This window comes from Heloderma suspectum, chromosome 5 (genome assembly GCF_057233095.1).
Source record: "Heloderma suspectum isolate Gila_16-S chromosome 5, 16-S_ref, whole genome shotgun sequence".
Lineage (NCBI taxonomy): Eukaryota > Metazoa > Chordata > Lepidosauria > Squamata > Helodermatidae > Heloderma > Heloderma suspectum.
This window is the reverse complement of record NC_139462.1, coordinates 95,101,586-95,114,631: the sequence shown is the minus strand read 5'-3', so window position 1 is coordinate 95,114,631 and position 13,046 is coordinate 95,101,586. Positions and strand designations below refer to the sequence as shown.

Below are 13,046 nucleotides of genomic sequence, written 5' to 3'. Positions count from 1 at the left end.
AAAAGTGGTATTGCCTTAACCAAAAAAACCAAGAGAACCAAACCAGTTAAGGAAAACTACACACACACACACACACACACACACTAACTTTTAGTATCAGTGACCAAGTGTACAGACTGAGCCAAAATATTTATAAGTAATCAGAGAGGAGTATATAACATATCACTGATGAAGAGAGTATTACATAATATACACAAATAAAGAAGTTTTGATAACCTCTATGCGTTTCAACCTGCTAGCAGCGGCATAGAAACAGCAATCTTAGATGCTTTTGCTTTTCTCATCCCACAGGAATCCTGGAAGCCGTTTGGCCACCGCTACTAGCGAATTGAAATGTGTTTGGGTTATTGATACTACTTTACCATAGCAGTGCTAGAGCACAGCAGTGCTAGTCCCCTCCACCCCCAGTCTAGCTGATCAGCTGGACTCTGGCAGAAAGTGCACCCACTGGCTTTGCAGACTAAACCAGGAGCAGTCAAGGGCCACATGCAGCCCATGGGTTGTGTACACTTCCCCTAGTGCCACAGTGATGGGAGCAGCCAGGGCTTCTGTGTTATGTCTTCAAAGCTACAAGCCCTCTCAGGGTTTTGGCCTAGCAATGCTATTAAAACCCCTTACATTCTTTAAAGCAGGGGTGGGTAACCTCAGGCCTGAGGTCCCAATCCAGACCCATGCCTCTTCCCCTGGCAATGCTCACCTTTTTCCCCAATCACCAATAGTTTGGTAGTTTCCTGGCTTTTGTGCAGTTTTCCCGCCATTCTAAAAGACTGAATGCTTCTCCTAAGGCTTAAGAGCTTTAGGGTGCAATCCTATGAAGATATCAGCAGTCTCCAAACTTCGAGGCTGCCGAGTATCCAGTGTAGGGCGGCTGGAGCACGAAGATGATCTTCACCTCCGCTTTCCAGCCACCCTGCATTTCTGCTAGACGGGCACTTTTGCCCGTCTAGCAGCAGCACTTCGGAGGGAGAGGGAAGGAGGTTGGGGAGGCCATAGGAAATGTCATATGGCTCCCGCCCCAGTCTCCTCCCCTCCTTGCCCCCAGGAACAACCCCTTTTCACATCTCCATGGTCTGTTTCCAAGTATGGAGACATGGCAAGAATCACACTGGCTACGAGGGGGAGGGGGCAGGGAGCGTGGTTTCTGGGCTCCAAGGACGCTGTCTGGGGGGACATAGGATTGCTCCCTTAAGCTAAAATATGCTGTTTTTTACTATATTTTTGGCCCCACTCCTTTTGCCTTCAGCCCCCAAGAGCTTGTCCAAAGTTGAATTCTGCCCTCAGGCTGAAAGAGGTTTCCCATTCCTGCCTTAAAGAATTGTTCATGATTATGACTGCTCTTTGGAGAGGAAAGGAACTGCCAGTTTTGCAATTTAGGAACACTGTGGAAAACTAGGCATAATTGAATCGTAAATCTGTATCCTTCGTAAGAGACCTTGGTTCATATTATACAATTTCCCCCCAGAAATCTGAACAGATGAATAAAGATTGTTAATAGAAATAACATTCAACAAGCCTGACATTTTTCTGACTTTCCCTTTGTTATTCCACATTAGTATTCCACAAAAGTTTACCTAAAAATTATAACTCATCCCCCACTGGATTTCAGTTATATCAGCTTTCTGTGAGTTTCAGAACAATGACAAAAGTCTTTCCTTATATTGCATTATTCAATGCTATTTTATTAACATGCGGATAAATAATTAAATGTTTAATAGAAAGAGCAGAGAAACTCATGTCACGAATTTAACACACACTTTACAATAAGTACCTTTAGGGCACAATCCTATGCATGTTCAGACAGAAAGAAGTCCTACAACTCCCAGCATTCCCCAGCTAGCATGGGAGATGTAGGACTTTTTTCTGTCTAAACATACATAGGATTGTAACCTTAATCAAAATAAAAAAGTAATCTAAACTATGAATGCTCTCAATCGGCAGATCTCAGAGCCCTCTTTCTATCCTATGCCTTATTGGCAGGAGCCAGGAAGGGTGGGAAGAGAGCAGTGATCCTAGTCTCTCCTCCTCCCTCCCTTCCCTACGCACCCTACCTCCTGCTTTTCCTTCTCACCAAGTTCTTCCAAGGCTGCTGTTGGACCCTGGATTCCCCCTCCCGAGGTCGTAGCAGTGCCTATGGGGTATCCGAGATTAGACCATTTCCCCTCCCTCTTGCAGCCACTGCAGAAAGCAACACAATGGCTGCTCTTCCATGGTCACAGCAATATGGGCCCATCATATCGTATGGTCCCTGAGACAATTTCCTAGGGACCATAGGATTGCTCTGCCTGAGTGGAATTATCATTGTACATCTGCAAATATTATCTGAGTTGCTGTTAGATATGAGAATATTTGACATACTGTCTATCAAAACAGATGTACATTAATTATGGACCTTAAGTCTTGAAGCAAAAATAACCCTGAAATATATGAAATATTAAACATATCTGAAAAGTATAGTTTACTGTGCAAGACAGTTTTGGCATGTTTCACAGTCTTGTCAAATTTCTAAGACTCTGAAAAGAGTATCAGACATGCCACAAGTCAGGAGGTGGGTAATGTATGATTTACAAGCAAGTTTGGTCTGTCCCTAGGGCTTCTCATAGAATCCCAGGGCCCATAGCTTTCATTTTTATAATCTCTTTCCTTCACTGTAGAAAAATTAAGTTTTAAAATGATATTGCAGAATTCCTAAAGAATGAGAAACAAGGAACAAGTTAAGAGAATTAGTCAAATGCATTGGGTTAAATAAAATGTTGTCCTTTTGTTCATGAAAGACTCTTTGATCCATTGGAGGTTTCCATGAATGGGAGGCGGAGAGAAGCAATTTTCACAAATTTATTCATTGTCTTTACCCATTGTGAAGGGGAGGGAAGGAAGATCCCAGCCGCCGGGAGTGGTCCCAACCTCCCTGCAAGGGAGGACCACTCAGGACACAATCCCGGGATCCTCCTCCTAAAAACAGGTCTGGCCAAACCCGGCCTTTCAGTCTCCCAAAATACCCAGTAACCACCCTCTTAAGCCAAGAGGCACTGAAATTAGCACTGAGGTTATGCAGAGAGATCATACCAACTAAAAGTTGGATCAAGTTTTATTAAGACCAAAAAAAGGTTAGAGGGAAAGGGAAGAATGGAAATAACAAGTTACACAAGAGGGTACAAAGCCAAATCACTTAACTATAAACAGAGAGCTTCATGAACGCACACGCAAGCAAAATAATAAAGCTACCTGGCCTATCCTTACATACCTAAGTATGGATCTCCCCAGATAGCAACCAGCCATCTGCAGGTCTTGGACCACCAGGATGAAGGGAGACACCATGCCTCGACCTCAGCCCTCTTTTAAAGCCCAGCCCTGGCAACCCAGGGCAGATTTTCCTTCAGCCATCCACTGGCCCAGGCCCTGGGTGGACCACCCTTGCCTCCAAGAGGCTGGAACTCCCCACCAACTCCAGCTGTTCTCACTTCCCAATTAGCAGGGGCTGAGCCCAGCCTTGAGCAAAGGGGCTGCGGAGCCTCTAGATAACACACAATCCCAGGTGGTTACATCAGACGTGACAGACTGACTTAATCTTCTGGTGGAAAACAGGCTGTCCTTCTTGACACGCATTTGTGCATAAAAACCCCAGCACAATGATATATCTGATCCTCGATAAACTTCCACAATGTGCTGTAAAATTTTGTTCCAGTGTGTCTGTATGTGTGTGTGTGTGTATGTATATATAATGTTTTGTGATTTATACTGTAATGGCCATTGGTTACAATCAATAAATTTGACTGACAAATTTGGCTGTTATACTGTCCCTGTACCTCAAGACAGGTTAGTGGCTAAGTTTCATGTATTGGCTCTGGTTGATGGTGATGTAATTATGAATTATGGGAGGATTCCACTCTTAAAGTCAGCCTAAACATTAATTTTAAATAAAACAAGAATAAAACAGATTTTCTCCTTCACATTCAGGCTGCAGCCCTCTAACTAGTTGTCACACGTCTATTCATTGATGTCATATGGCCTATGTTCATGTCAATAAGCATATGATTGTAGCCATAATCTAAAGGAAGGGCAGGCAGAAGGTGGATCAGGATCTCCTGTTTGTTATAATCCCTAATCTGAACTAACTCAGATAAAGATTTGTATTTGTATATGCAGGTTATTCATGTGTATGGCTGATGGGGCGCAGTTAGTAATTGGCTCAACCCCCATTTTGCTCCTGATTTTGGTTGCTGGGTTCAAATAAAAAAGCAAAGTAGATTCCAGCAGTCTGAATTTTATCCACACCTGTTCTAAAGCACTGGTTTTTAGAGGTAAAAAGTGTTACCTTAAAAAGTGACATGTTGCACGGTGCTGTTCACATCTCATGTTGGCAAGAATACATTTAAAATCCTGTTAAATGAAAAGTAGAAGTTATATTTAAGGAGGCAACTCTAAATGTCTAATAACTGCACAAATTGGTTGGGGGAAGATTTCCTTTCTATTTCAGCAAACTTTCATGGGTTAAATGCTGTGATTTAACATGGCCCAATTCCCCAGAGTCATATTTTGATATGATGAACATGTTGCTTTAGAATTGTTTTTATGCGTCTTTTATTGTTAGCTATTTGGAGCCTCCATAATAGTGGGGTAAAGACATAATCCATCCAAACTCTTCACTATGATTAAAAGATTAAGAGTATTCCATGGGTTACACACTCCTTTCCCCTCCTGCTATCTCTTCCCCATGTGAATTCTACCTACCTTCCCTTTTCAGTGTTATCCATACTGTAGTGTTGTAACTGCACCAAATTAAACTGTAACTATGGTTAACCTTGAAATTTAAAACCAGGGTTGGAGGCTGGCTTAAACCAAAGCCTTATTAGCATTAGCCATGGAGCAAATGCAATTCTACTGTATGGATAATGCTGAAAAGTGAAGGAAGGAGGTAACTGCATGGCAGAGGAGGGAGCAGGAAGGAACATGTAAGCCTGTGGATTACTCTCAATGAGAGTGGCGATGTGTCCTACTTTACAAAGGACGGTCTTCTATTTGAAGGGCTGTCCAGCCCAAGACCAGTTTAAAGATCAAGAACCAAGGAAGAGCAGGGGCCCTGACATTGCCCATCAACAATTAGCACCTGGAAAGCAGACACACAGGTCACCTGGCTAGTCTTTCCCACTATGTTGTGATGTACTGTATTTCTATTTAAATTCTAACAAATGTTATTTAAATTATAGCAATTATTTCTAAATTGGCATCTATACATACACATTAGCACATACAAATGTAGTTTTTTTGGCAATGTGTAATTGGCCACCGAACTCTCAATCTGGGTTTGGATGACATGCATATACAACCCCTGCCCAGGGTTTGTTGTGTCATCTGAACTCGGCGAGTGTGGGTTATGCAACAGTTAAGCAACTCTCACATAATCCATGATCTGTTCTAAGGTTATGTGAGGGTTGCTTAGCCCATGTTTGCAAAAGGGGATTGCATTTGCAAAATGGCGGCTACATGTGCCACAGCCTCCCCATGGATTAAATAACCTATAGTGGACTGTTGTGATGTGCAAGCCGGTTCAGTGTTTCCCAATCTCTTAACCTTCACTAAGAGATTGGAGCTGTTTGCACAACACAATAGCCCACTATGGGTTATGTACCCCACGGTGAGAGCACAGTGTGTGCAGGGCACATGTTGCTGCCATGTTAAATATGTAACACCCACTTGGAGGTTGTGTTGTGCAAACCCGGCGAGTCTGGGTTATGTGAGGGTTAAACAATCCTTGTATAACCCACGGTCTGTTTGAGGATTATGTGAGGGCTGTTTAACCCTAGCATAACCACACTTGCCAGGTTAGCATGACACGACAATACATGAACAGGGATTTGTCAAAGAAATCTTTATAGCATGATGAGCGTTCACTTCTTTATTGAAAGAAAACAAAAGAAGAAAGCAGTATGCGGAGATTCCTACAAGCAGCTTGTAAGGAGGTTTTCCTCGTTTACAATTCAAACAAAGCTTTTAAACATTGAATGAATGTAGCAAAGTCATGGCCAATGCTGATTGGATACAGAACACTACAGCAGCACTACAAATTGCACTGCAGTTTTGATTGGTTAGTATTTGCCACATAGAAAAACAGTGTTACTTGCCAGTGTGATTAGCAGTTCCTGCTGTTCTGGTTCTATCTGATTATTCAAGTGGCATTGAAGCTTGGGGCGTGAATATTTCTCTTTAACCCCAATATCGTGTCTGTTTACTTCGTTACATGTAGGGTCAGTGAAAGCTAATGACTTTTGTGTTTTTCTTGCCCACAGTATGGCTAACCTGAAGGGCAAAAATGTAAGAGAGAAGCTCTGATCTGAAGACAAAAGTGGAACAGCATTTCTACTTCTCCTAACTTCAGCCAATGTGCCAGGTGGATAGGCCTTGACTTGAATCAGGAAAAATCTTCATTTTCTAAAATGTGCCGTAACATCTATCAGCAAAACCCATAAATAATTAAAATTAATGCCTGGAAACTGGCAGCACTACAAGCATGATGACTCAACCACTTGAATCTTCATTCACTACACATTCAGCTACAAAAGCTAGAAGTTATAAAAAATGCATGGAGAAATTCTCCAAGCATTAACACTCTCATTCTTTAAATGTTCATTTCCACGTAAGTCATGTCAGAAGGGTTGGGTTTTTTTCAGAAGTCTTTTTCACCTACCTGACCTGATATTATTGCTGTTTCCTCTGAGAATTAAACACTTACGACATATAGGAGGAGTCTGTCACTTTTAAAGGTATGACATTGCTTGTGTCTAGCTGCTGCTTGGAAACACTGTAACTGGGTTTTTTTGTCAGACTGATTACATGGAATAGGAGTGCATAGTTTGTCACCGGCATATTTCTACTGGAACAGTTTTATATCACATTTAAATAGAATTATTCCATTCATGTTAGAAGACTGAATGCTAATGCTAAATAAAAGAAATTTTGGGTGTTTTTAAAATGTAAAACTGCCCCATAAACAACCATATACATAAGTGACTAGATTTAGGGTTACAGGCTAAAATCGTTTTGAGAATCATGACCATATAGATGAGTGGGCAGGCCCACCCACTGTGTGCTGGCATTCTAGAGAAGTGCCCACTAGCCAGCTGATGGTGCTTCTCTTACAGCTCTTTGGCCCTCCTGCAACACCAGGGTTGTGGAGGATAGGAATGGAGGGAAATTTCTTATTTGAATGTGTAACCAGATGCCTAGGGTGAGTAACAATCACATTGTGTGTGTTTTAAAAACACATAAAGCATACTAAATCAGATTAAAATATGATACTTACTAGAATTCTACATACCTATTGCCCTTAATCCCAGCTACCGCAAAACAATCCCCCCAAAAAGGGACTGGCAATAGGAATTGGAATGTATGAATGAATATATTTAGATGCTTGTGTCAGATACGTGCTCAGGCAATCAGCTTCTGGGGGCTAGGTCGGACAATGCACAATTTTTAAAGGCATGTCTTTTCTGGTCATTTCCTGACATTTATGTTACGAAAGCCTATCAGAAAAATTACTGTGAGAAACAGCCCTCAAAACCCACAATATACTTTTTTTATTTCCACAGTGTATCCCACAAGGGGATTGCTCTGCAACTACACTGTTTGAATGGCAGACCTGAGAATGTGACACAAATGTTCCCAGGGATTAATTTCCACTGTTAGGCTCACCAGCATAATGTTCCTTCACCATTACCATGCGCACATAGCACTTCTACATATTTAGATGCTTGCGTCATGGAAATCCTCTAATGAGAATCATTACAGAAATATATGAATAAGTTGTGCTAATGGAAAACTAAATATACCTGTGTGCAAAAGAGAAACCACCAACTTTCACTTCTAGCATTTAAGTGCATTTTGGATCTAGACCAGAATGGGATTAGAAACTAAAGGAAAGAAAACTCGTATTTTATTTTCTCTGAATGCTCCTTTTCAATCTCTTGGCAATATTTTTCTACAGTATAACAAACTTAACATTATATCATGTTATAATGATAATATAACAGATTCACAATTCATATCTCATAGTAACCACAGGAGGATGTTTACATTATGTCAAAAATGTTTAGAACATAGAGAACAATCAGCAAAATCATTGTATAATTCCAGTGTAATGGAACTGAACTTGAACAAGTCCAGTTCCTATCTAATGTGTTGACAACACAAATCAGGACCATTGCATATAAGCGCATTAACTATGTAACATTTTCATGAAGGAGATATATAGACATGAAGCATAAAAAGTGTATATGTAAGCTGTGTTTGCAAAGGAAAGGATAGTTCCTCCCACCAGTTTTTTCCCCCTATATGTAATCATGTTAAAATTCCATTCTACACAAAACAGTGTGTAAAACTGTTCCTGTACCACTTTAGACTTTGGACAGAAAATGTTTCTATAATATCTAGTTTTCCATGTGCAATTAGCTTTTCAAAGAAGGGGTAGGAAGAGGGTAGACATTTAGTTGTGATTTTCCCCATCTATAGTCTGAAGCGGTAAAGTCCAGGATAAGCATTACCACATAATGGGCTCCTTCATACTGAGCTTTTATCCTGCGATTGAGATTGCTCCTTCACAGCAGTTTGCAGGCTCTTTACATGACGCCGTGATCATTCAAGGCATCTCCTGCATTAAATGTCCTTTGTTCCATTTTTAAATAAATCGCAGATGATGAGCTATCATATTACCCCGTTGTGTTCTGCTTCAGTTTCCTCCATGAAAAAAGTAAAAGCGGCAAGAAGAGGAGCAAGATCAATGAAAGATCATGGAAGACTCAGACACAGGGAGAAGGAGGGGGAAGGGGGTGGGGGAAAAGGAAGCACGTGAAAAAGGGAGTCTTTGTGATCCTGCATTTAAAATGGAAGCAGAAAGCCCCGTTTTAAATGCAGGATTTTAGGCTGGTGTAGAGATGTCCAATGACTTGTTTGTCCTGCTTCCAGTGAAGCAAGCCACTTGCAGTGGGAAAACAGATGCCCTTAGGGACACTGTGCCAAAGGTTCTATATGGTAAAGAAAGAATCGTCATTCAAATGCTTCTTGATGGGTAGGGAAAGTTGGGAGGAGGCAGTGAGATTAGGGTATCTACTGTAACACAGACTAAGGATGATCATATCTTCCTAGCACATTAGTGAATAGTCCAGTATTGTCATTCAAACTGATTAGGGCTCTCAGATTAACCAGAACGAAGCAAAACTCACTAGTAAGGGAAGCTTATTTATTGAGGGCGCAATCCTATGGCCACTAGTCAGCAGTTAGATGGCCATAGGATAGGTCGGTTCCCTGAGAACTGACTTCCACACGTTCCTGTGCTGCCTCATAGACAGTGCAGATCGGCCCCACACTAGTAAGAGCAGCATGGATCAGCAAAAGCAGGGCATTCCTGGGGGCAGGTGGAAGTGCCTTTCTGATGCTTCTTATGTGCCATCTGGCCTCCACCACCACCACCCCGCCTTCCCACAGGTAGACGGCCAAAATCGGCTGTCTGGGTGCAAATGCAGGGCAGCTGAAGTGTGGAGAAGATCCCCTCTGCACTGCTCCTGCCCTGCATTGGGTAGGCAGTCACCTCTGAGTTCGGACGTGGCTGCCTATTCCAATAGGATTGTGCCCTTAGTCATATTTCTATCCTACACTTCCTCCAGCAAGCATACCATCAACCCATTTTATCTGCATAATAACTCTGTGAGGTAGGTTAGGCTGAGATAGCAAATGGCCCAAGGTCTCTCAGTGAGAGCTTCATGGCTGAATGGGGCACTACACTGGATGACAGTGAAAAGAAAGATAGGCCTGACAAATCCAGCTTTTACCATTTCTTTTATATGCAGCAGGTGTTCCAAAGCCACGATATGGATTTTATGAGATGAATCATAAAACATTTGTAAACAATTTTAGTTAAGTGTCTCTAAACAACTCTCCATCCAAATGTTTTCAAGAATAAACATCCAGGATCCATCAAGCTGATTAATAGACCTCTATAAAACATACTGCATCAACTTACTGTCAATCCAATCTAATTATTAGATAGCTCTTTCTCATCTTGAGAATAATCAGAATGACATGCAATCCTTACAAAGGCTTAGGGGTTCATCACACGGAGCTTTTATCCTGCTATTGAGATGGCTCTGTCGTTGAAGTTTGCGGGCTCTTTACATGACGCTGTTACCCTCCAGGGTGTCTCCCGCAATTTCCCCCAGCCTATCCCATGTTTTCCCCAAATGCAATAAATGTAGTATTTTTTCCAGCCCATGGAACAGGAACGGCATTACCGCCCCGTGAAATTCTCCAATAGCGGAAGAAACTGCTCTGTCCGCCTGCTGTGGGCGTTTGCTTTCAGTCACTGGGGACGCATGCGGTCAGGATGACAAAGGCATTGAGGATGGGAGTGGGGTGTGCAGGAACAGATTTCACAGGCGCGAAGGCAAGAGTTGCAATCACCTGTTGATTGCAACTCCTGCGTCCGCTCAAGTCTTGCTGAGGAAAGACTTTCCTCAATTCCCAGGTGTCTACCATGTAAATGATTGAGCACATTTCTCAGTTGGAGGGAGGAGAGGGTAAAATGCTTCCCTGCAATGAAGGGAGACAAATCTGATCCCCCACCCCACCAAGCTCAGAAGCAACGTCCTCTGTTGATTCAGAGCACTCCATTAAGTTAAGTGGGGCTTACTCCCAAGTAAGTGTGCTGAGCGTTGCAGACTTACAGTGCGATCTTATGTCTACTCAGAAGTAAGTCCCATTGAGTTCAGTGGGGTTTACTCCCATGTAAGTGTGCCAAGGGTTGCAGACTTACGGCACAGTCATACATTTTATGTCTACTCAGAAGCAAGTCAGAGGTTTCCTGGGGGCTGTGAGAAAAGAGTACAGCAGAAGTTAAGCTACAGAAACAAGAACCCCCCCACCCCACATTCCAGGGAGGGAGGAAGGCACTCCCTCAGTTCAAACCACGTGTCTGGTGTCTGCCGTGTAAAGGAGCCCTTCCTAATCCCGCAAAGAAATCGAAAGCGGGAGGCTTCAGATAGGCTGTGGATTTTTGTGGGGGTTTTGCTTAATGTAGAAACACCCTTACTCCTCTGAGGCAGGATTTGCCAGAGCTCAGATCTAGAACCACGGCTGGCTCCAGGTTTGAGGTAGCCACAGGCCAAGTCCCCTAGTGGTCTCCTCCTCTGTTAGTGGACCCTGGCAGGCTTCTTTGGGTGTAGTGGCAGTGCTTCAAGCAGAACTGGGTGGCTTGTCTAACCACTACCACCATGCCCTATAACACAATGCCCAGGTCAGGGGTATTGTGGAAAATTAAAAAGGGTTGTAAGGTATGGCTCGGACTGCTGGGCTAGAAAAAAAGGAGGGCCAGGGCTAGGGATGTCCAAGAAATACGCAACAGACTCAAATGAGTTTGGATTTCTGTGACTCTGACCTGCTTTTTCCAAGTCGCATGGATTCTGCAGACTTACGGACCATTTTTTTTTAGTTTTGAGGGGGAGATTACCGCAAATGTGCATTTGCAAACAGGAACGAAATTCTCATACCTCCCTAAAAAAAGTCTGATTCTATCAATGAGCCAATGACAAACTGAAAGACACCTGACAATCTGCAAAACACAGATGGAATGGATTTAACAAAATCTGCACATCCCTATCCAGGGCAGACATTAGCAGTGGGTCCCTAGGGCCCTGGCAGCTGCCCAGGGGTACCAGGTGCTGACACTGGCCCTGCCCAGACCTCAGCCAGGGTTTCAATATGTGAAACAATTTCTATTATTAAAATGAAAATCAACTCTTCAGATTGATGCTTTCCAAATGGTTGCTGGTTGTGTCAATTTGAAGCAATTTGCCCTATGTAATACTGTATGAACGGAAAGAAAAGCAAGGTATGGTAACATTAACAAATTATAGATAACGCATTTCAAATTTATCTTGCTGGTATCGTGTAACATTAAATTACTACCTGTGCTGAGTGGAAGAGAAAATGAATAGAATTGCTGAAGATCAGATACTGAGGGGAACTGTAAGGTGCTACAGGATTCTACTGCGTTTTACCATTTCCTGGCCTAGCTGTAATGTTACGGTGTGGGTGGTTTTTTCTTTTCAGTTTTAAAAAGTGATCCCTCTGGACTAAGCTTAGGCTATAACTTTGATGAACAGGGAAGGTCTAATCCACACACAACCACCATGTTAGTAAATCATCTTGGATAATACAATCAACATCCTTTAGAAAGCCCATGAATTTTGTTTTTGTGCGGCCATTCATTTGCATTGCTTTCAGTGTGAAGTGAAAGCATTTATGAATAACTACCCCCTCCCACAACCTCAGAAATTTAGAAGGCTTTTAAAGTACCTTTTTATTTCTTTATTCCATTATTCAATTCCCCTAAGTAGGCATCTTCCTATAGAGTTTAAGCTTCAGATGCTTGCAATATAAAATAAGATGACTGAAGGCATCACTAAGTCTAAAATTATTAATATGATATTAATCATACATAAAACTTAGTTGAGCTAGGCATTCCTATAGGTGACTAGCAGACACCTCCTTTTCTCGGAAGAAGTGAATTTGCAAAATCAAATTATTTGAAGGAGAGAGAGAGAGAGATGCAATAAGTAAAGAACATGTGGAAAACACATCCCATCTACTGTTATTGCTGCTGAACAACCTCAATTTGATTCAAAGTGGTGCATAAAAAAGAATGCTATAGACATTCTACTAAAATTTAAAGGAGGATGTGTAACGTCGCTGCTGGAATGATTCTGCCAATGATTACAAAGATTCCAACAGGCTTTCTTCTATGTTTAATTATATACGTGATATATCATTAAACGTGATATATCATTATATTAATGATATCTAGGCCATTTATTTGCTAGAGACTTTGCAATATGCCTCCTACCTCTTCGCTAAAATAGGAATTTCTGTTTTTTAATACTTTTATTTAAGGAGTTATCCCAAGGAGTTCATTTAATACCTGTCAATACTGTTTTCAGCTTTAAAAACAAAATAAAGGGTTGTTGTATCTAGAGATGTTAAGGCAAGGAAAAAAAACAGAATCC

General features: G+C 41.9%; 1 protein-coding gene across 1 annotated transcript in view; it reads right to left on the bottom strand.

The window, feature by feature from the left end:
- Nucleotides 1-13,046, bottom strand: part of LOC146344138 (cyclic nucleotide-binding domain-containing protein 2-like) — a 59,593-nt gene that overhangs the window by 25,751 nt on the left and 20,796 nt on the right. The window contains exon 7 of the mRNA XM_084856729.1: nt 4,313-4,377. Within this exon, the coding sequence (XP_084712855.1) occupies nt 4,313-4,377 (65 nt within the window). The remainder of the gene's footprint in view (nt 1-4,312; nt 4,378-13,046) is intronic.